Here is a 25,570-nt window from a genome sequence, read left to right as displayed (position 1 = left end):
TTGACAATGACGTAAAAGTGAAATAATCCATTTAATAAGCCCATTCTAATGTTTTTATATTTAATGAGTGTGATTTCTCAGCAGAATAAAAGAAATGTGTCTTGTATGTGATAGCAGAAAAAATTTCTTGTCATCATTTTACTTTTCTTGTTTTCAGATGGTGTTACTGAAAAGCTTGATATGTCTTTCTCTGTCCTTTTAATACAATTCACCAGTCAATATCCCTGTATGTAACTGTCCTGAGAAGGAATAAAATAATACAAATGATTACCCTAGTATGTTTTATTAAATGGTGTAACAAAACTTTTTAATCAAATACTGTGTTAGAACCTTGATGTGTTGGCTTCACTAATGACTACTATATGTGACTCCAGTTATAGTAATACAATGCAAAAAAAGCCCTACTGCACACACATCAATAATAATAATAATACCTTGTTGATAGCTTCAGCGTTTGGATTCTACTGAGAAACTGATTCTATGAAAAATCCACAGATTTACCTTGCATATTTATCTGAAGTGGGCAATTAAAAAAAATTTAAAAAACTTTAAGTAGGCTCCATACCTGGTGTGTAGCCCAATGATGGACTTGAACTCATGACCCTGAGATCAAGAATCAGGCACTGAACCAACTGAGCCACCCAGGCAGTCCTTAATGAAGAATATTTTTATGAAAAAACTAAAAATTCTGTTAAAGTTGATAACATTTTTAGATTCTCTGTTTTGAGGTATCTTTGGAGAATGGGGTGTCATTTTAAACCTTGTTTTCTTTGTTTATTTACCCCACTAGGGATTTAATTCTAACATCTCAATGGGAAACATTTTTGAGGACGTTCTTTTGAGAAACTTTAGATTATTTGGTTGTTGACTCTTTTACTCTTAGTCAAAAGCAATCCTAACTAATAAAATACATTGGCGAGCCATACTATCTTCTATTCAAATAGTATTTGAATAATAAAATATTGTTGGTTGAGCACTGGCACTATTACTTTCAAGATTGGTACTCCCAAGATAAGGCAGAAATAGAGAGGAAGCATGTAAAAACTTCTGCAGCAGTTTTGATTTTTTCCACCCATCCAATCTGGGGGAGTCTCATCAACAGGGTATTGTGGAACTTGCGTGTTGAGCAGATGGTGCAAATACTTACCACTAGTACCAGCAGATGTGCAGGATCTTTGGAAAATAGCTTCAATGATTAGTTCAAACACTTAATCTCTAACTTCTTGAAATATCAAAAAATATGGCTGACTGTAGTCAATCCTATTAAAATATATCACTAAATGGCTAAGAGCTCTAGGTCAGTATGCCTAACACATGCACACAAAGACCAGTTTGCTTTCCATTCAGTTTTCCTACAATTATTTTTCTTCCTAGGTTGCCTATATTTTCCCCTTTCTATTCATTTGGAATTGATTTTTTAAAAGTAACTTATCTTACAATATGTCTGACTCAAATTTGTATTCCTAATCTCTATTTCTGGAATATGTGCTGTTTTATGAATGGTGGGTTTCTTTTTGTCTTCTTTTGAAAACTTTGTTTTAGTGTAATTAAGCATCTTCATAATTTTGTATGACTCACAATAAATACTTGTTAAACATAGTAGCAATCATAAATGTGCAACATTTGTTACCATATTTATCAAATTAACCCTTTTGAATATCCCTATTTCTTTATTATTATTGGTTGGTGCTTATGTGTGCTTTATCTCCATCATTAAATTGCTTGTAATTATTTTCCTGAGTTCCTTTTAAGGTAGGAACATCTGATGTGAATCCAATATGATGTTGTTCACTGGTAAAAATTAAACTCCTGGGGCGCCTAGGTGGCTTAGTGGGTTAAAGCCTCTGCCTTCGGCCCAGGTCATGATCCCAGGGTCCTGGGATCTAGCCCCACATCAGGCTCTCTGCTCAGTAGGGAGCCTGCTTCGTCCTCTCTCTCTGCCTGTCTCTCTGCCTACTTGTGGTCTCTGTCTGTCAAATAAATTAAAAAAAAAAACTTTAAAGAAAAATTAAACTCCTGAATATATTAGTCCTGTTTCGGAAAAACTTATATTGTATATTAAAATTAGGGTCACTCTAAGTGACATCCCTATATATGTAACCCAGTATAGCTACTGACTTAAAAATACATTTACCTTATATTCAAATGGATGTAGATTATTAGAAGCAGACCTTGCTATAACCAATAGCAATAGATAATAATGTTTTGTGTTTATAATCCATTTTGTACTGGATATTTTCCCGATGGCCTTTCAAATCCGTTGTCTGTCCTTTTCCACTCTGCCTTATACCTTCTCTGGCTTCTAGTTTGGCTTAGCTAATGGGAAGTGCAGGCAGGTAATTGGAGTGAAGGACAGAAGGGTGAGATCAAAATTCCTGTTTCTAGTCTCCCTCTTAGCAGGCATCCTTAGATGGGCTGTATGTCTAGACCAAAGGCCAAAGTTTGTTTGGTTTGTTTGTTTGTTTGTTTTTAAATCAAACACCACTTTCCTACAGCTATTCTTTCTGGCTCCTTCTTTCCCTCAGTTCCAAGAGTGGTGGTTTCACCCCCTTCTTCCAGACTTGAGAATGGCACCATCTCAGATGTTATTTCATTGTATTTTTTTGTTTGTTTGTTTGAATAACTCTGCCCATCTCTTTGGAGTCCCTTTATTTAGTTACTCCATTTGAGTGTGTTTTCTGTTTCCTGTTAGAACCTTAATTAATCAGTTTTAAACAATTACCTAGCTTAAAAACTAAGTGCAAAAGAATTCAATGGAAATCTGACTACAATGGAAATCTGACTACGTATTTCAATAATTCATTTTGCTATTTAAATACTGTACTAAACAGAAATAGTGTCTTCTAGTTTTGGTCTTATACTCATAAAATGTATTCAGACATACTTCAAAAGGAAAATAAAACTGGATATGAGGACAAGCTGAGAAAGCGTAATCTAACAGGTAAAAAGACAGAAGACAAAAAAAATTTACAAGTAATTTTAGAAAGCAGGAAGCATAGTAATCTAATAATGATCACAAGCTCCTACATAAAGCTTCTTATATACCAAGCTCTGTTCTAACCAATCTACATATATTGACCTATTTCTTACAGCAACTCTGTAGGGAGGTACTATTCCCATTATACAAGTGGGGAAACTGAGGCACAAGCAGTTAAGTAAATCAATTTGATTGTATCCACTTAACTACTATGCCATATTGTTCTTCTAAGGGTTTTGCTGATCCAATAGTCTAAAGTATAAAGTATAGTAAAGGCTATATTATACGAAAGGATAAGTTTTTATATAGTAACATAAATAGAATGTGGGTTTTCAATTCAAAGTTGGGTTTGACTCCTGGGTCCGACATATTAAGTTTAAATTCTACCTTCCTATAATTTCTTTCCTAAGTCTGATTTACCTTCTTGCTACCCTTTTCCCCACAAATCATGAATTTGCTTGTAATGTATTCTTTAGTACTAAAAGTGCATTTGTACTCTAAAATAAAATTTAATATTTTTCTTTAGGTTTATGATCTGTGAGTATGTCTGTTAACAAGTCACCCATGATTAATAAATTAGGAGTGATATCTTCTTCTTATCATGAAAAATTCTTGAAGTCTAAAATTCAAAATTTAAGGAAAAGAAGGAAAAATAAATCAAAGTAAGTTTGAAAGAATTTTCATGTTAATAAACTTGCATATCAATGTATTATAGAATTTAGAAAGCAGAGAATATTATGAACAATTTCTTTAAAATCATATATGGCTCTAAAATATGTATCTCTATATATTTACTCTTTTTAAATAAATAGATTCATAATTTTTAATGATCATATATTTCTGAAATTTTGAATTCTATACTATCTGTTTAAAATAAACATTGTCCTATAATTATATATGTCTATTAAGCTGCCATAATAATCTTTGAAATGCACAAGAGAAAGTATTTAGTAACTACCATCTTACGAAGCACTTTAGTTATTTCTGTGTCCTTTGCTATTTCAAATTAAGCCAAAATAGAATGTCATTCTGCATTTCAAATTATTTTCTTGGGATAAAGTTTCTAAAATGAAGTTATCAGATCAAAGCTTGTTTATAATTTAAAAGTTGTGATTTTAAGAAATTTTTAAAAACTTAAAAATGTAGAGAATTATAGACTATGTAAGAAAACTTGCATAGTGCCTTTTGGTTACATTTGTTTCAAATATTTTTCTTAATAAAAACTAGATCAACAGATAAAAGTGAAGCTTTTTGACCACCTGCCCTCCCAACTAAAATAATTGTGGTATATATCTTTTCACTTCATTTTTTCATTTTAATATGAATGAATATAAAATTGCATTTTCCATGTAAATATAAATATAATTATACCTAACTTATTTATCTGTGATTTGATTTTTTAAAAGTCAGTGTTATGTTTTTAATTCAACCCATACCAGTAATTATGTTTTATTATTGGTAATTATTTCTTTATTCATCTTAGTGGCTATATAGTGTTACATATAATGCATACTTCTTACTTTATTTTCCAGTTTTTTTGCCAATGAATCAGTGCTATAGTAAAAATCATTATATATTTCTCTTTGTATATCTGGGTAAGTGCTGCTTTGGAGTGGGATTTTTTTTTTTTTTATTCCTCACTTTTTGAATTTTCCTTAATGCTCTTGCTGTCTAGAGTATCTCAATCAATTTACATTGTCTCCAACAGTATATGAAAGTATCACCTCCTGCATCTTTGCCTTCGCCTGATATTGTCAGACTTCTTCTATTTGTCATTGTAATAGGCCACAAGTGGGACTTGCCTGATAACTTTTTAAAATCTCTGATAACTAATGAGATTCAGCATCTTTTAATATTTGTTACCATTAGATTTACTTTTATCTGTTTATTTACCAATTTATTTTTTAGGTGTTTTTTTCTTACTGATATTTGATATTCTTAAATATTTGTTATGAATTCTTTTAGTCGTTGACTTGTCTTTTAACTTTGTTTTTGTGATGCATTTCATCTACAGAAGTCCTGGAAATTAATATAGTCATTATGATTTTAAGAGTAGTTATATACTTTACATTGCTGATTTTGTTCATTCACTCCATTAGCCCATTTCATTAACATACTGTGAACTATCCATTCATTCTTCTGTTGTTGGCCACTTCAATTATTTCCCGTTTTTGGTTATTATGAATGACGTTTCCATGAACAATCTTGTACAAGCATCCTAGCACATATCCTAAGGTACATATGTGGGAATGGAATTGTTGGATCATGGGATATATGCCATTTAGTGAACAGAACTTATTCTCAGTCTTTTATGATTAGTGATTTTTGTATTTTGGTTAAGAATCTGTCTCCACCTCAATATCATGTAGATATTCTTATATATTATTTTCTAAAAACCTTACCATTTTGCCTTTCATGTAATACATGTAGAAACAATTCTTGTTAATGGTGTTACCTACAGGTCTAATTTTCCTTTTTTATTTAAATACCTAGTTGATTAACACCATGTTTTGAAAAGAACATCCTTTTCCAATATTTTGCTAGTACAACTATTGCATAAAGTATCCACATATAATGGGTATTTTTAGCTTGTCTATTCTGTTTCACTGGCCCATTTGTGTCTATACCAGTGCCATGTTACCTTAATTGTCATCATTTTAATAATAACAATAGTCAACATGACTGATTTTCCAAATATGTTGTTCTTCATTAATATAATTTTTAGAGTCAGCTTGTCATTTTTTTAAAAAACTTGTTGGGTTTGGTTATTGGATTTTTCTGAATCTGTAGACAAGTTTGAGGATAATGGCATCTTTATTATAAGAAGGATTCCAATATGAACAAGATATAACTTCCATTTATTTAGTTACTTGTGAAATTTACTCAGTGAAGTTTTTTTTTTTTTTTAAGATTTTATTTATTTATTTGACAGAGGTCACAAATAGGCAGAGAGGCAGGCAGAGAGAGAGGAAGGGAAGCAAGCTCCCTGCTGAGCAGAGAGCCCGATGTGGGGCTCGATCCCAGGACCCTGGGATCATGACCTGAGCCGAAGGCAGAGGCTTTAACCCACTGAGCCACCCAGGCGTCCCCTCAGTGAAGTTTTAATGTTTCTTTCTTAGGGGGACTGTGCATCTTTAAGATGTTAGGTTTTATTCCCCTGTATTTGGTATTTGTATACAATATATGTTTTATGCATATATTTTTAAATAGATTTTTTTATGTTTCCAGAAGAGAGAAATACAATCGATTTTTATACATTGATTTTACATGCAATTATATTGCTAAATTCTCTTACTGATCTAAGCATGCTTATCTCAATCTTTACTAAAAAAGAATAAACATTTCAAGATTAAGTATAATTAGGGTCCTCAAACATTATCTAGCAATTTAATTCTAATTTGTGATTTTTATATTTCCACTAGACTTCATTACTAATTTAAGTAGTTAATGTTCCTTTATATTTTATTTATTGTTAATCACTTTCCTTGCTTTTCCTTCCTTTTTGCTTCTTAGGCCTTGTTTTTCTTTTGCCAGCCAGATATACAACTTATAAAATTTTAGAATTTTTTGTTGAGAAAAATCTGATCTTGTTAGTCTGAATATACTTTTATTTTATTCTTATTCTTTTTTTTAAAAGATTTTATTTATTTATTTGAGAGAGAGACAGTGAGAGAGAGCATGAGAGGCGAGAAGGTCAGAGGAAGAAGCAGATTCCCCATGGAGCTGGGAGCCTGATGTGGGACTCGATCCCGGGACTCCAGGACCATGACCTGAGCCGAAGGCGGTTGCTTAACCAACTGAGCCATCCAGGCGCCCCTTATTCTTATTCTTGAAGGAAATTTAAAACTGAATATAGAATTATCTTTGGTCGGTTATCACTTTTATTCCCTTTCTTTTCCCTCCTCAACAGACTGATGTCATTCCACTCATAGTTTCCATTATTGCTGTTGAGACGTTAGGTGAAATTTTGATGCTATTTCTTTAATATTAATTTGTGTCCTCCTACCTTGGGTGCTTTAAAAAATTTCTTATTGTCTTACATTTTCTGCAGTTTTACAATGATATGTCAGAATGTAATTTTTAAAAATTACTTGCATGGATCTCTCAAACCTTTTAAATCTGAGGACTGTGTCATGATTCCTAAAAAGTTATCAGATATTATTTCTTCAGAAATTACCTTAACAACTCATTTTCTCTCCTTCTGAGAATTTTTACTAAATGTGTATTAGATCATCTCATTGTATTTTTTACTTTCCCCTCTTTCATCTCCATTTTCTTTTTTTGTCTCTTTTTACTGTACTTTGAATAGTTTATTCTGATATGTGACATTTTCCTTGTGACTACTTCTCGTTACCCAATTTACCCACTGAGTTTTAAATCTGCCTGGAGTGTAGCTCTGCATTAAGACTGATCTCAGCAACACACACAAATGCACACACATGTTTTTCCATTCTTTTTACTTTTCTGCTGAGCACCATAGCAGCCTTCTCTAGGCTCCCTGGGGTTGGGAAGAATGGACTGGGATTAGTTCTGATTCCTCTTACCTTAGGCATTTAGTTAGGCAATGTGGAGGGAGTCCAAGTTTCCTGCACCTTGAAAATCCTGGCTTTTGCTTACTGCCTGGTCACTTAGAAAACATACCTGGTCTTGTCTCCATTGCCCCTTGTACCAAGGGAAACCAGATTCTGTTTCTGGCACCAGCTGTTTGAGATGAAGCAGAGAACTTGAATGAAGAAACATAACCTTTATTTTTCTTCTTAGGTGTCACATGAATTGTCATATGCCTCACATTGTATTTGCTTCACGTATTCTTCCTTAAAGCATGCGGTTTTGTTTTTGTTTTTGTTTTTGTTTTTGTTTTTGTTTTTGTTTTATTCCTTTGACAGAGATAGATCAGAAGTAGGCAGAGAGGAAGGCAGAGAGAGGAGGAAGCAGGCTCCCCGCCAAGCAGAGAGCCCGATGCGGGACTCGATCCCAGGACCCTGAGATCATGACCCGAGCCAAAGGCAGAGGCTTCAACCCACTGAGCCACCCAGGCGCCCCAAAGCATGCGTTTTTTTGCAGGCCTAGTGTGGATTCCGTTAGAGACACAGTTAGGGCTCCCTGTAAATCCTTCAGATGAGGTACTGAAGTCTATTCCAGACCAAAGAGAAAATCACACAATATTACAATGGATTACTTGGTTCAGAGTATACTATTTTGTTATGATTTTCTTCTTAACTAAGTTTATTTTATTGTATGTAGTCTATTGCTTTTTCTACTTCATCTCAGAGATGGAGAAGACTGGAAGATTTTGAAGACTTACATCAAATACATACATTTATTTTAGCTGACTGGAAAGAATAAAAGGGAATGTAAGTCTTACATTAGGAAGATTTAGTCAAGCTATTAGATTATTTTACATCTTTCTCACAGAAGCTGCTATTTTTTTTTATATTTGGGAGGCTCTAGTCTTCAAAGTTTCCTAAAATGTTAATAAACCTGAAATTTTTCCTTTTTATTAATGTTTTTGACACTTTTATAGTTAGAAAATGTGCTCTGCAAATACATGCTCTAAATATTTTAAAATGCTCTATATGTACATATCTATATAATGTTACTGATTTTGATAAACATACATTTATAATACAATATAGCATTGTAGTATGGGCTATAAAAATGTACGTTGTCAGCAGCAAGAATAAACTTTTCTAGACTTACATTTATATTCTGGTTATTTGTTTATTTTATCTATAGTATGTTTTTCATTTATCTGAATTATTATAAGCCTTTAGTGAAATTATAAATGGTTAAGACCGTGTAATCAGGTCTGTTAATTTTAGCCCGAGACATCTATATTATCACGTTTGGGGATGGCTACAGATGATTTAGCCAATAATATGGTGACTTAGGATCTGGATGGCCATAAAGAGCATGAACACATGCAATTAAATGTAGCTTCTTTTAGAATGTGTTACCCCAAATGAGAATATCTGTACAAAGTATGTAGAGTCTTACAAAATCATAGAAATCAGAGTCTTCTTATACTGGGGCTTATACCACTGTCTTAGCCCACGTCTCTAGAAGGCAGAATATGAGAAGAGGATTAAAATTCTAATGATTTATTTGGGGTCAAATAAATGCAAAGTCAGTGCACTAAAGATTAAAAAAAAAAAAAAAAGGAAAATGGTGCAGGAAACCTTGCTGCATTACTACCTGGAGCACTAAATCACAACTTGGCAAAATGAAATATAGCAGACAGATCCATACTTGGTATGATGGTACTCATTAAGGCATGGTTTCAGGAAGAAGCCACATCTCCTAGTCCATGGAATGGAGAAATGGGAAGGGTTATTCATCTCATCTGTTGCTTTTTGTCTAGCATTTTCCTTGGTCAAGATTCATTACATAGGTGCAACTCATCCATACTTCCAGTTTGTGTCATTCAGCACATGGCTACTCCAAATGTAGAAGAGGAGGGACAGCTCACTCTTTGGGCCATAAAGATCATGCAGGCAGGAATCAAGTGAATCTGAAACTGTACAGTATTCATGGCCAATACAGGCACTAATCATGACCTGACAGCTTTGTATTTTGCAGAATGTTTTCAGATAACAGATTTTTGTTATCCCTAAACTCAACTCGGTATTAGTAATTCATTAGTGAAATTACTCTTTTTTTAAAAAAAAAAGATTTATTTGTTTATTTGAGAGAGGGAGAGTGAGAGAGAACACGAGTGGAGGGAGGGTGAGAAAGATCTGAAGCAAACTCTGCACTGAACATGGAGCCCTACACAGAGCTTGATCTCATGACCGTGAGATCATGACCTAGCTGAAATTGGTCACTTAGCCAACTGAGCCACCTAGGCACCCTGTGAAACCACTTTTGAAGATTTCCACAGACTTTCTAAACATTAGCTCTAATGATCTCTTTGTCCTTAGTTTTGATATCTCTGCAGATGTGTATTTTTGGTCTTTATCTTCATTCTGTTCTTTGGTATTTTGGTCTTTATCTTCATTCTGTTCTTTGCTATCCCAGTCTAGAATTGCTTGTTTGCATGGAACAGGCACATTTTATTTACCTTTACTAGCTGAAACATAGACATACAGGTACACCTAACTGCAAGAAAGAATCTTTTCATAAGAAAAAGAAGAATAAACACTGATGTAGGCATCTATGAAGCTCTGCCATAGACCACTCTTCAATGCCATTTATGTTTGTTCTCAACCCAGAATTTCCATCTTCATTTCCTGTCTTGATTTTAAGGATTCTGTCTGTGCTGGGTTAAAATTCTTATTTTTTCTTATTTCTTCTCCTTGGTCCTGTTTTTATTAGTTAGGATAAATTTGAAACAACCATAGAAAGAAACTTCTAATTTCAGTGGCTTATATCAGATAGAAATGTATTATCTGACATAAAAAGTCAGTGGATCAAGGCTGACAGGACAGCTCTGCTTTTGGGGTCAGTGAGAAACTCAGGACCCTCATTATCTCATAGGGTGTTGTACTCTTCTCCCTAATCAAAGCTGATTCAGCACTGTGTCTTTGTTCCAGTTCACAGGAAGGAGAAAAAAGCATCGTTCTAGAGAAAATGATATGTCTTTAAGTTAGAGGTGACCTGAAATTTGCATATATTACATTTGCTCATATCCCACTGGCTTGGCCATGTGCCCATATCTAGCAGCTAGAAAGACTGGGAAATATAGAGTAGCTAGGTGATCATATGCCAAAGAAAAGGCAGAGAAAGAATTTTGAAAGGACAGTCGCTGTTCTGTCACGTTCCAGTTTTTCACTGTTCAAGGTGTAGCTCAAGTGCTATTTCTGCAAAGAAGCTTTTTTTTTTTTTTGAACCTTTAACCAAAAACAGTATTGCTTATAACTAACAGTCATTCAGCACTTGATATGTATCAGGAACTAGACTTTGTGTTCTGATTTGATACTTCCCAGAATTCTACAAGATTTTCTCCTCATTTTCACATATGCAAAATGATAGTTCACACAGATTAAGTTATTAAGCAAAGACTATATGTCTAGGAATCGTTGGAATCATGATTTCTACTTCTAAATCCTACAGGATTTCTTTTTTTTTTTTTAGTACATTTTTTTGTTGCATCTCATTTCCCTTCCAAATTGGGAACTTTCTGAGGTTGAATCTGATTTCTCCTCTCACCCTTATTGTACATAGCAAAATATCTTGTGTGTAAGAGACTTCTCTTAAATATTTACTAAACAAATGAGTTGTCAGCTAAAAAAAAAGTTCTGATAAATAGTTTAGGTACATTATTAAAACAAAGTATATTTTCTCTATATGTAAAATGAGAATGATGCTCTTTATTTACCATCTATTCCACAGACTGCACTTATATACTTACAATACATTACATTTATTTTTGAAGAAAGTAGAATGTGTGAGGAAATTTGAATGTGGGAAGCCAAAGTATATTTTCTATTCAAATGCCTATATTTACTCTTTAAAGTGTCTTATTTGCTTCTTAGGTGTTATTTGTATATCATTATATGATAATTTGTGTAACGAACTCAATTTCTTTGTGATGGGCTAGACATGGTTCAAATAGCTATATTTATTTCCCACTAAATATTTACTGACATGAGCTATGGGACACCAATTAAGGGATTCAGTATCTATACAGAAAGCTGAAAGGCATTCACTTTCCATGTTTTCAAAGATTCCTTATCTTCTTGTAATTCCGATAGCACTTTGTACAAATGGGACGATTAAAGCTATTTTGGGCTCTTCATGAGCATCAAAGAAATGTCATCCCAGATGACTATCAAGAAAGAATTTTCAGCCAGCCTACACTGTATCTATCTAAGCAGATGTCTCCATGGGCAAGAGTGAGATAGAGAACACGAAATCAAGAATGAAATTACTAATTTCAAAATGCCCAGTTCTAGCAAAGCTTGTGCATGCTAACACCTCAACTATTCCTCTGTTTTACTACAAGCTCCATGAGGGCAGGGTTTTTTATTTCATTCTTGTATCCCCACTTTAAAGTCTAATAGGAGACGGTCAACATCTCTGCTTATTCTGTGATTGTTAAGGCACCATTACTTTTACATACATCTGTCTCCTCAATAGGACTGTGAATTATGCAGGGGCAAAAATCTGATTTTTATTCATGTATTTTTTCCCTGTATCCCACAAAACAACTAACTCAGTAAATTCTGAATATAGTAAGTTGTTACAAAAATGTGTTTTATTCTTCTGGACCGCTCGTTCTGATAGCATGACTCTAACAGTTATTTGACCACACAAATAAGCAACTCATTGATTCTACTACTTATTCACTATTCCTCTGATATCATTTTCTTAAAAAAATATTTTATTTATTTATTTGACAGAGAGGCAGAGTAGGCAGAGAGGCAGGCAGAGAGAGAGGAAGGGAAGCAGGCTCCTCACTGAACAGAGAGCCCGATGCGGGGCTTGATCCCAGGAACCTGAGATCATGACCTGAGCTGAAGGCAGCGGCTTTAACCCACTGAGCCACCCAGGCGCCCCTCTGATATCTCTTTTGATCCCATGCCCATCTTAAATCCTGTGGTATATCATTATAATCACTCTACTCATTCTCTTACATACACTGTCAACTTACTTTTCCTACTTCTCTTTGAAATACTTGTTTACTCTCTCTGCACTTTCCCCAGGGGTTCCTTTCTATTTGCAAGGCTTTAAATACCACATGTGTCTTTAATGACTCAATAATGACTCCAAAATTGATGTATCTAGACTGAACTTTTCCCCCTGAAATTCAAACTCATTTACCTGTCTATTCTCTGTCTCTACTAGGATGGCTATGGTCATCTCAAATGTAATATATCCAATACTGAACTTATTCTCTACCCTCACCCCAAATCTGCTTCTGCACCAATCTTCCCCTTCTCAGAAAATTGCAGTTCCATCCTTCCAGTTATTCAGTTCAATCATGACTCTTTTCTTTTTTTTCTCTCTCTAATGCCTAATTTCTAATTCTTTAGGCAGTTTAATTGGAGCTAATATCAAAACATAGCCATTATCCAATCTCTTCTGTTTACTGACATTGCTATCTTCTTGATCTAAGCCACTACTGCATCTCACCTAAGTATACATGTGCCTCCTTCCATGTTACCTCCCACCTTTCCACACTCCAGATCTCAGTAGACATTGGAATGAGCCTATTAAAACCTAAGCTGAATCATGACACTCCTCTTATCAAAACCCTGCAATAACTTCTCATCTCATCCAGAGTTAATCTGATACTTGTCACCTCTCTGATCTTGCCACATACATCTTTCCTCCTTTGCTCATTTTACTGCTGCCACAGTTGCATTTCACTTGCATGAAGGGAATAAAAATTTAGCTTAAATTGAACCAACACTGTTATATGATAGGAGATAAATCAGTCTTCAACATAATCGGAACTGTGCTGGGTTTTACCTATGAAGAAGGCATATACCAACAAGACTTCTGGCAACCATTTCAGAAACTCTTCTTTTAGAAGCTATAAAATTCTTTTACCACATGAGAATTGTTTCTTAATCCAAGAGTATGATTAGATAAATCAATCTAATATCTCGTTTGATCCCATGCCCATCTTAAATCCTGTGTGTGTGTGTGTGTGTGTATATATAAATTTATATATTTATATATTTATCTTATTGATTTCTCTGTGTATGAAACATTTTTATTAAGGTAAGGTACTTTTTCAAAAGAAAATAGTTATGCTTAGCCCCTAGAAATTGACTAATTAAAATTTGGGAACTATTAGCTATAACTGTTGATTTGTTTTTTGGTTTAGTCCATCATTTTCAATCACAAAAGAATTCATCTTGAGATTCAACCAAGCAAGAAATCCAAAAGAGAAAGAAGAGTTGTTGGACCTAGCTAGAAAAACCATTCTCAGATGTAAGGTAATAGTACACTATTTGATTATTTAATATATGGACTTTCTGTTCTAGTTGGTGGGTGGTTACATGTTCTAAAATATCAAAAGTAAAAATAAGAAATAACTTTTTAAAGTCATTAAATATCATTAAAGATATTAATGCAAAGTAAAATTAAAGCTGATAACCAGATAATTTAATGTAAAAGGGCTTTTTAGGTGAAGATTCTCCACAAATTATTGAAGAATATAGTTAGCTGTTGATAGTAGTCCAGGAGCTCACCACAAAATATGAAAGGCTGGCAAATAAATTTTTGATTATGATAATTCCACTTTTTCCTTAAAAAAATAAAAAGGTTGACTGAGATATCATGTGTCCCAAAGAAGAAAGGAAGCTTCCCTAAACCTTCATAATACATACATGATATACTCTGTTCTCTCTCTATAACTATTCACCGAACTTATAGAAAATACATTCTTTAACAGTATGCATTAGCTTCCAAATTTTCAAACACGTATCAAAACAGAACACGAAGTGAAATAAGTCCTTGTTTTGCTCTTCTTACATTAGATCCAGTTTGTGTTAGGCAGAGAAGTAATATACATATTACCAAATATACATATACCATATACATATATATTTTGGTATATGTATATAAACATATGTTACATATCTACCATATTACCAATATACATAATATAAAAAATTAATGAAATAAAAGTTGCACAGAACTGGAGCATATATTAAGCCATCTTTTTTGTTGTGGTAGTGGTGATTTCCCAGCATTCCACTTCACTGTTGCTCACATATGTTACAATTTTGAAAAAATTTGATTAGAAGAAGAATATTCTTCTGGCAAGTATGCATGCTGAGAGGTGCTAGCAGATACATTCATCAGTGAGCTTCTGTCCAATTGTCCAACTGCTCCCTGGGGAAGCCTCAGGAGTGGGCCCATTAAGGGAAGAGTAGCAATGTTGGTATCTGTCTCAGGTTCATTAATTTCAGTCCATTCACAGGGAAGTAGCCAGAGTTTTCCAGCAAATTGGCATGAAGCTAATTTCTGTTGAATCCCATTGAATATACTTTTCCTTCTAGAATCAGAGATGCATTTTCTGGGTTGGATAATGAGGTAGAAGTAATTCCTTCAGAGTAAAGAATGAGAATTATTTTTAGCAAATAACTAGTGATATAACTCAGAATATTAACAAGCATCCTTTACATTTTAGCACCAATACAATTTACATAAAATATCAAAAAATAAAATTGATATAAACAAAAATACAAAGTTTTATATAGACTAGCTATAGAGCATAGCCTCATAGAGTGACTTTCAGAATATAACTAAAGAATAATCAAAATAAGTAAACTAGTAAATAAATTTGTAAGAAGCTATACATTTTGGTTTGCCTTTTCATGCTTACTCATAACAGAGAAAATTGGGTCTCAAAACCTTAGGCTCTGGGAAGCATGTGCATCTTCCTACTGCATGGACGGAAGTAATATATCTAGCTCAGTGCAAAGGAGAAATCCAAGATGGTATGTACTCTTACTAAGCTCTTCTTAGTTACCCTGAATGTTTTGTAGATTAGCATAAAAGGTATAACTTGTGACCTTTACTATTTAGAAATTGTGCAAGAGCCAAGGAAGATTCGCCATTCTATATTGAAATATCTGGTAATGTTTCACTATGAAAGCTCCTTTTGTAATTTTGGATTTATGAATTTGACTGCTCAACTTTTTAATTACAAAATTGTTTTAAAACCTTTTGTTCAGAACAGTCTTCATTACTTTTTTCTAAAATTGGTAACTAATTAAAAAGTAATATAAAATGTCATTGAAGTGATTTTCAATTTCAATAGGCACTATACTTTAGAGAAACTTGTTTTGGCATTTTATAATTCTTACTCATAAAATGTTAACCAAATGGTCCTTTGTTTTTCACTTATTTTAAACAGCCATTTTACTCATTACGTTTTCATTTCTCACTTCTCATTTATATGTCTCCTTCCAAACCATCCTCCAACCAATCTAAAAACGAAATTAAAAAACATTGTTTTTCAAGAGGTAAAATACCTTTTATCATGAACTTTATGTGGATGCCTTTTAAAATGAGCTTTAGAATGTTAACCATATGAAGTCAGAGAGTAGTTCTCCATGTAAACTGAGTTTTGTAGGGCTAACGGGGAGGTTTCAAGCAACAGGACGAGTAAGAGCAATTCTGTATTTAACTTGTCTTTATGGCATTCTGATCACAGTGCTATCCACAGCCTGACCTCTATTAAATGTTTAAACGATATTGAAGTAAACACCCCTCGCTTATGAACAACCAGTAGCTACTTGTTTTTCTTTGGCCGTTAAACCTTTTTGTTTAGGTGTCCTGCAGTCGTGTGATTCAGAAGAGGGCAGGCCCTTGCAGCCTGGGTGTAGTGTGGGTGGTGGGGTGGAGGGCTGGGCAGTGAGTCTTGGGTGATCTAAACGAATCATGGATATTCCCATTTGCTTGCCAGTGATTAGATTAGGAGTGGTCAAAGGAGCTGGTCCTAACCAGAGATATAAAAGCAGGTCTATTTCAAGTACTTTTTGTTGAATTGCTTTTGAAAAAGATAGACCCGGGAAGAAAGCATCTCTTTCCTCCCTATGCCTTTTGATGTGTCTCTAAATGGCTTGGTAAGAGAAAGATGCCTGGAGCTTGTGTGGTCATCCCTGTTACCATGTACATCAGAAGAACTAGAAAATGAAAGAAAAATGCTTATAGAGGGCAGGTGTATGAAACAGCCCTACAGTCTTTCCATCTGTGATCTTGTGAAATAATAAACATACTTATTTTGAAGACGGTTTCTTTGCATTTCCTGTTACACACAGCCAAAAGCTTTTTCGTTCTTCAAGATATTGAACTCCAAATAAAAACCCTAAATATAAATTCTTAGTAACAGCTCCACAACTGAAAAACCTCCACATCTGTGTCTTGCAAATCTCTTGTCTGCTCCTCATTCTATAGTTCACTCTCCATGCAGCAGTGATCATACTAAAGCTTAAATCTTTTCTAGTGCCTTCTGATTATGCTTTAAAGAAGCCCTGACTACAAGGCTCTGTATGATCTTATTCCTGGCTGCCTTCCCTTCTTATTCATTACGATTCATTATGCTCTAGCCATACTGATCTCTTTTCTATTCCTTGGATGTATTAAGGCTTTTCCTTCCTCTGGTCCCTGCATTTGCTCTTCTTTTCAGATATTTACATGACAGCCCTTCAGAAGCCCTTCTTTGTAGTTTTCTCTAGGGCCTTAGCTCTGTGTTCTTTCTCATTCATCTCTGAGGGGTCCTATTTCCTCTGCCTTGATTTTCTAGGTTTTCCACTCTTCTCTTTATAGCACTTATCTTTAGCACTATCTTATTTTTTTTTTAAACTGATGGGGGAGGCTTAGTCTTTTTATTTTTCATTTTTTTAAAAGAAAAAGTAATTAGGATTTATTTTGTGAGGCAGATTTACAACACTATAGGTCATGATTAAGAAGAAAAGAAAGGGAAAAAACACAAAACCAATAACCACATCTAAAAAAAGAAGATCATAGTCTTAGGAGTTAATTTAACTTAGAGGAACTTTTCAATTACCTCCTGTTAGCTGTACCAGTAGTGATAATATGTCTGATTCAAATTCAATTATTTTTTCCAAAAATCTCTTGGTTCAGACAAATTCTCATATTTGCAGGTTCATTTGCTGTCATTTTTTAAAAAAATGTCTTTTCAGTATAACAGTATTCATTGTTTTTGTACCACACCCAGTGCTCCATGCAATATGTGCCCTCTCCAGTACCCACCACCTGGCTCCTCCAACCTCCCATCCCCCCACCCCTTCAAAACTCTCAGGTTATTTTTCAGAGTCCATAGTCTCTCATGGTTCACCTCCCGTTCCAATTTCCCTCAACTCCCTCTCCTCTCCATCTCTCCATGTCCTCCATGTTATTTGTTATGCTCCACAAATAAGTGAAACCATATCATAATTGACTCTCTCTGCTTGACTTATTTCACTCAGCATAATCTCTTCCAGTCCCGTCCATGTTGCTACATTCTTTCTGATGGAGGCATAATACTCCATAGTGTATATGGGCCACATCTTCCTTATCCATTCGTCTTGGTTCTTTCCACAGTTTGGCGACCTATAAACATTGGGGTACAGATGGCCCTTCTTTTCACTACATCTGTATCTTTGGGGTAAATACCCAGGAGTGCAATTGCAGGGTCATAGGGAAGCTCTATTTTTATTTCTCGAGGAATCTCCACACTGTTCTCCAAAGTGGCTGCACCAACTTGCATTCCCACCAACAGTGTAAGAGGGTTCCCCTTTCTCCACATCCTCTCCAACACACACTGTTTCTTGTCTTGCTAATTTTGGCCATTCTAACTGGTGTAAGGTGGTATCTCAATGTGGTTTTAATTTGAATCTCCTTAATGGCTAGTGATGATGAACCTTTTTTCATGTGTCTGATAGCCATTTGTATGTCTTCATTGGAGAAGTGTCTGTTCATATCTTCTGCCCATTTTTTGATATGATTATTTGTTTTGTGTGTGTTGAGTCTGAGACGTTCTTTATAGATCTTGGATATCAACCTTTTTTTTTATCACCCAGTTCTGCCTCATTTCCCCATTATTATTTGTATGGCCTTGTGATCTATTTTGTGTTGGCTGGAACAGCTGGAGCTCCTTGGGCATCTCTCTCTCTCTCTCTCTCTTCTACCTCTAGCTCTGTAGTCTCTCCAATTTAGTGACTTCTGAGTTATTAGACTTCCTAAGTGGCAGCTAAGTGTTCCAAAGCTAGAATCTTGAGAAAGAGATCCAAGTGGCAGCTCTATTGACTTTTCTGATCTAGCATTTTATTGGTTAAAGCAGTCACAAGACCTACTCATGTTCAAGGGGAAAGGGGTATAGATTTCACCTTTTTTTAGATTTCACTTCTTAATGGAAGGGGTGTCAAAGAATTTGTAAATATTTAACATTTAAATTTTTTAATATTTTAAAAACCACAGTCTGGTCTTGGTGACAATAAATAGTTAATTGTAAGGCTTAATTGTAGCATGCAGACAAAAGCAAGATCTTCAAATTATGGTTTCTACCTTTTTAATATTTCAGAAGCTTTAAATATGCTTTATGCTTCCCTGGACCATGCTTCCTTTGATTATGATCATCTGCCTACCTTATTTTTTGTTGCGGAATCAGTTTTATATAGACTCTGTTGTGATGCATTACAAAAGACATACTTATATTCAGTTGAAATAAAGCTGATAAAGGTACGTTTTAAAATATTCTAAATATGTTTTAATTGCTACACATACTACATGTAGTTACATGATAGTTGTTTTAGGATCTAAACAGACCATTTGGTTTTATTATGGAACATTCTCTTGTTTGGTAGTTTATTTTAATCTCCTTTAAATGTAGATAATACATTATTACTTGATATCCAAATGAAGGTAGTTTGGGAAAATGTGATTTCACCAACTATGTAAGAAAATAATATATAATTTAGGTCAAGTTTATATGAATGTCTGCATATGTGTAACTTTTCTCTTTTCTATTTTAAATATTTTTAAATGCCACTTTCCATTTAAAAATGTCAACAGATAACCTTAACTAGTTGCCCAGTTTGAGAAGATGAGTTGTTCTCTCAGTATTATGTGTCATCTAGAGCCATAAGATGGGAAAATATCTTCATGGGGTGCATGTTTTATAAGGTCTTGGACGACATATAGTTCTACTCCCTGTGATGATCATGGTTGCCAGTTGCAAAATTTATTATGAGTCAGAAAAATTTAGGTTAAGTAGTGGTTTTATTGCAAAGAAAATAAAGAAAAGCCAGAAGAAAAAATTTTGAGAATATTTACTTTTAGGATGTATGTATTTTAAGAATCACTTGCAAAAATTATTAAGTATTATTTGCAAGAAAAATTTCTTATTCAGTTTTGACTATGAACTGTAGAAACCAACCATAAAAATATTCATGACAGCCAGGGCATTTTTGGAAGATACTATATTTTAATCCTTAGAAATCAAGCCTAGATATGTTCTGACATGTTTGGGAGTAGAAGACTTATGGAGACCAGGCAAGATTCAGAGAGCACATAATAGAAATTCAATGTGTGAAGAACTGAGGCTTTGCATAGAAGAAGGATGGGAGAAGAGAGGCAAGATGTTCTCATGATGACTTTTTCTTCTTTTTCCTGTTTCCTTGTTTTAAATATCTCCTATGGAGATATATAAAATATTATAAAATTATTATAGAGATTTAAAAAGATATCTATCTCTCTATATTATCAGTGCTTTAGCCACTCAGGCGCCCCTGCAGTATTCTTTAAAATGACAATTTCCACTTCCCATCTAACTTCAATCTCTTAGAGAAGCATAGTACTTTATCAAAGTGGTCTGTATGAAGAGATCCCTTGGATATGCTTTATAAATGTTTTCTTTTTATTTAAATCTATAAATGGTAGATATTTATAATATATAGATACATTTATAAATATTGATGGTGCATTCTCAGAATTTATTTTACCAATAGAATTTTGTGATAAAAATACTTGGAAATCTCTGCTATAATAGAAAGTTCATGACTTTTGGTGCAGCACAGTCTTGGGCTCAAAGTTCAGTCATGCCACTTGTTTGTTAAATTGTCTTGGTTGGGGGCATTTGGGTGGCTCAGTGGGTTAAGCCGCTGCCTTCGGCTCAGGTCATGATCTCAGGGTCCTGGGATCGAGCCTCACATTGGCCCCCTGCTCAGCGGGGAGCCTGCTTCTCCCTCTCTCTCTGTCTGCCTCTGCCTACTTGTGATCTCTGTCTGTCAAATAAATGAATAAAATATATTAAAAAATTGTCTTGGTTGAATCACTGAGACTTGTAGAATCATCTTTTTTACTTTATTATTATTACTTTTTACATGTGGATCTGACAGTTAGTACCCTGCATCATTGTTAGGAGGATTTGGACTACATGTATCTTGATAGTGATATTGTTTTATTTGTTTTTTTTCTGTAATCTTCTGATTTAACAATTTAGGAATTTGATTTCCATTTATTTCTCTAGTTTGTGGTTTTTTTCTCATATTCTGTGAAAATTTCACACATCATATATTTTTGCAGATATTCCATTTTTGTATTCTATGTAAAACAAACTTGATACACATGAAACTTCACAGAGGTAAGATAGTAGTGTTTATTTAACAATGACTTTTTTTCATAAGGGAATCCCAAGCACAGTATTTCTCAAAACTATCTAAAGAAATGTTTTTTAAACTGTTTTGACTGAGACTCATAGAAAGAAATATCTTTTGCATTGCAATCCAGCATACACATAATACATACTGATTTATATACCGAAACAAGGAGCTGTGCAGTGTACTACGATATTTTCTTTTCTTTTCTTTTGTTTAAAAATCCCCTCTCAATTGATTTCATGAGTCACTTAAGGGGCATGACTTGCAATTTGAAAAATACTGTTCTGTAGGACATGGAACAAAATAGCATTCAGTATTGGTCATTATATATAATGTAGAGGTGATTTATAAAAGTTTCTTGGGATCGGTATTTCAACCTTGATATAAATGTTTTAAAGTTATTTCAAAAGCACATAAGCTTAAGTGAGTTTGAAATTGTTTCATCAAAAGCAAATGTAATAATAGAATGGTTTAGTTTCCATATAGTTTCTAAACGTTTATTGATGCAACACAAAAATACTTTTTCTTTTTCTTTTGACAGATTGGCTATTTGGTCTTCTTACGACTTTTTATATATTTCCTGCATGGTCACCTAGGAAGTTTTAAGCAACATTTATTTAGGCTTCAACCATATTTGTACGGTAGACTATCTTTTATTTTCTACACTTATAAATGTTTTATGTTATGGTTTGAGTAGCTCACACTATCACTATAAAGAACATAAGCTGTATTTTATTTTTCATGAAAAGTAATAAGTACAGTATTGCAGAACACAGATTCTGGGCTAGACTGTGTGGGTTTTACTTTTAACTTTTCTACCTAACTAAGTGCATGACCTTGCTCGTGACTCAGTTTCCTCATCTGTAATAGTTTCTACCTCTCTAGATTTCAAGTTTAGTAAGGTAATACTAGTGACAATGTAGATGCCAAACTAGAGTAAGAAGAGTGTGGATGCAGGGCACCAATTAGTTATGACAATAGTTGAGCAGGAGATGTTAAAGATTATGAACTTTTAAAATGTGAATGAGATAGAGTAGAATAGTTTTGAAAAATGTTGAGGAGGAAGAAGACACTAAATTTGATGATCAATTGAATGTAGGCTCTATGTAAGGGAAAATGAGGAATTCCAGAGGAATCTAAAATTTTACATATAGATTTTACAAATACATATAAATTTTACAAATACAGTCAAGATAATGGTACTCTACACTGAAAAAATCTTGAATGATCATTGGACATGTTGAAATTTGAAGGTCACTCAGGTATATATATACAGTGCGCAGTTGGAAATACAGATTTGGAACTAGGGAAATAAGCAAAGACTGGGATTCACTTATTTCATAGATACTGATGTAGATGATTTGATGGTCATCCATGTTATGATGGCTGAAATAAGCCTTAGGTGGGAGGTATTGAGGGTAGAGAAATTAATTCTAGGAAAAGGCTTGGGAAACATAAACATTTAGTAGATAATTGGAGTGCCATACATCAGTAAAGGGAAATAAAAGGGAGTAATGACAGAGAAATCTCAAGAGGGGAGGTTCAAGAAGATCAATATCATCAAGAGATATAGAAGTCTTAAATATTAGGAAGTCTGAAAGTTGATGGGATTATGTAAGCAGAAAATCACTGTTGACCTTGGGAGGGTTCCCAACGGAGAGGTGGAAGCAAAATTCAGATTGGAGGTAAACAAAGTACCGGGAAAGTTTAGGCAGAAGACAGAGACGGTGAACTATTACAGAAAGCTTAGCTATACAGGGAAAGAGAAATATATCAATAGTTTAGATGAATAAGCAAGTTAAAAAAGCAGTTGCACTTCTTTGTTTCTAATTTGGATGCCTTTTATTTCTTTTTCTTGTCTAATTGGTCTGGCTAGGACTTCTAGTACTATGTTGAATAAAAGTGGTGAGAATGGGCATCCTTATCTTGGAGGATAAACTTTCAGCTTTTCACCCTTGAATATATATTAGCTGTGGATTTGTCATATGCAGCCTTTATTATGTTGAGTTACATTCCCTCTATACCTGCTTTGTTGAGAGTTCTTTTAATTATAAATGGATGTTGATTTTTGTCACACACTTTTTCTTCATTTATTGAGATGATCATATGATTTTTAGCTTTCATTTTGTTAATGTGATGTATCGCATTGACTGATTTAAGGATTTTAAATCATCCTGTGTCTCTGGAATAAATCCCACTTAATCATGGTGTATGATCTGTTTAATGTTTTGCTGGATTTGGTTTACTAATATTTCATTGGGAATTTTTAAATCTATGTTCATCAGGGTTATTGGCCTATAATTTTCTTTTCTTGCAGCATCCTAGTATGATTTTGGTATGGTAATGTTGGTCTTGTAAAATGAGTTTGGAAGAGTTCCTTCAAAGCTCTTCTGTATTTTGAAAGAGTTTGAGAAGGAATGGTATTTTCTTTGAATGCTTGGTAGAATTCATCAGTGAATCTTTCTGGTTTGGGACTTTTGTTTGTTGGGAGGAGGTTTTTGATTAGCGATTCAATCTCCTTACTAATAATCACTGTGTTCATATTTCTTTTTTTATCTTGATTCAGTCTTTTCAGTTTTATGTTACTAATAATTTATCTATTTATTCTAGGCTGTCTAATTTGTTGGTATATAATTTTTTCATAGTAGTCTCTTGTATTTCTAATGTAACATGTCCCTTCATCTCTCTCTCTTTTTTAAAGATTTTATTTATTTGAGAGAGAGTAGAAGAGAGCATGAACAGGGTGGGGGCAGAGGGAGAAGCAGGCTCTAAGCTGAGCAGAGAGCCTGATGTGGGGCTGGATCCTGAAACTCTGGGATCAAGACCCAAGCTGAAGGCAGACGCTTAACTCACTGAGCCACGCAGGTGCTCCATCTCTCTTCATTTCTGATTTTAGTAAGGGTTGTCAATTTGTCTTTTTAAAAAACCTTTTTTTTTTTTTTAGTTTTAAATAAACTTTGTTGGTTAATGGACTAAATAATAAAAAAACAAGGTCAAAAGAGGATAAGAGATAAAGAGACTCAAGATACAAGAAAGGGAATATTTGGTGGAAAAAGTCATAGAGGAGGGAATAGGAGATAATAGTAGAAATGTTTTGGAGACTGAGCAGTAAATTGCAACACTACTACAAACTCTGACAGTTTGAAACCAAGACAAGACTACAGACTAGCAGAATAAGAATTTATGTCTGCCATATCACTTGTTTTGAATTCTTCATATATTATAATCCTCTTTTTAACTCCTTACTGTATTCAGCGTAGTGACTCATCAAATAATCAGATGATAGTGGCAAATAAATTTTGAAAAATTTGAATAAAATTTCAAGATCTCACATTAGCTTGTTATTGTAGATCTATCCCAAGAAAACCAATAACTTGGTTTCATATAAGGATAAAATCCCTAGATTTTACCCTCTATCAAATACCGTTAAGTAGAGCCTTAGTAACATAATGATTTTTACCTGGGGCCATTAGCATCTGTTTCCTCACCATGTAGCCAGCCATCCAGTAAAAGAGTAGTTATTATCATTTTTTTCAACTGTCAATAGATTGAAATTCAAAAATTGTCTAAAAGTTTACAAAAAGAACAACATAAAGATAATTCTATTAAATACCACCTAGTGTTATGTTGACATAATTGTAGCTATACTTAAAATATATTCTTTAAAATAATCAACAGCAATAACATCTTGAAAATGAATAAAACTGGAGAATGTAGGGTTAACAGTGATGATTTGTTTGTAGGATTACAGTTTCTAAGTATCTATTATGAATAGAGTATGTTATAACTCACCTGGAGTTTTTCCAACCATTGTTGTGCGGTAACTATACTTAATTGGACATTTGACCATTATGCAATTGCTGTTCTGAATTATATTAACTCTTATGTATTATTTACCTTGTAGTTTCCTAATATGCCAGCAGGGGTCATACATAGCATATAAATCTTAGATGGGGAAATATATAGCAGTTTCAACATCTAAGAATTGAATTTAATTATATTTTACTAACTAAAAGACAAATGAAATACAATGCGAGATACTAATGAAATATTTATCCCAAATTATTTTTCTTACAATAGCACTTTGTTTCTCTGGAGACTCATATCACAAGTATCCAAACATCTTTTCAAATGTGCAATTCATTCTGAAAACCATGGAAATTATATACAAAAGAGAACTCCTTTCTGGATCAATTTTTAGCCCTGTGGAAAACAAGAAAAGCCATAAGAACATAGATTCTGATATGGTGAGTATATCCTAGTGCATAATGAGTCAGATAATATTGATATGATTATAAGTAATTGTGCTTGCCAATACTGTAACATTGTTGAAGATGAGGTTAGCTGGTGGTGGGGGGTAGGGCAAAAGGTTCAAATAGCACAAACACTAAACCATATGCACATTTCCTGGACATCAGTTAATAGTATTAGTAGTGAGACATCAATATACACCACTAGAGTAATGTCATAATACCTTTAAATAGAGTAATAGAGTAATGTCATAATACCTTTTTTCTTATAGATTTCATCT

At 33.9% G+C, this 25,570-nt stretch overlaps 1 protein-coding gene across 1 annotated transcript in view; it reads left to right on the top strand.

Moving 5' to 3' along the window:
• The window catches only part of TMEM232 (transmembrane protein 232), a 292,765-nt gene that overhangs the window by 12,628 nt on the left and 254,567 nt on the right, over nucleotides 1-25,570 (top strand). Inside the window, exons 3-8 of the mRNA XM_082723721.1 lie at nucleotides 3,504-3,639; nucleotides 13,752-13,863; nucleotides 15,267-15,372; nucleotides 18,963-19,120; nucleotides 21,581-21,680; nucleotides 25,120-25,286. Coding sequence (XP_082579847.1) covers nucleotides 3,521-3,639; nucleotides 13,752-13,863; nucleotides 15,267-15,372; nucleotides 18,963-19,120; nucleotides 21,581-21,680; nucleotides 25,120-25,286 — 762 coding nt within the window. The 5' untranslated portion in view covers nucleotides 3,504-3,520. The remainder of the gene's footprint in view (nucleotides 1-3,503; nucleotides 3,640-13,751; nucleotides 13,864-15,266; nucleotides 15,373-18,962; nucleotides 19,121-21,580; nucleotides 21,681-25,119; nucleotides 25,287-25,570) is intronic.

This window comes from Mustela nivalis (assembly GCF_964662115.1).
Source record: "Mustela nivalis genome assembly, chromosome: 3".
Taxonomy (NCBI): domain Eukaryota; kingdom Metazoa; phylum Chordata; class Mammalia; order Carnivora; family Mustelidae; genus Mustela; species Mustela nivalis.
The sequence above is the reverse complement of the archived record's forward strand: the minus strand, read 5'-3'. Positions and strand labels throughout refer to the sequence as shown.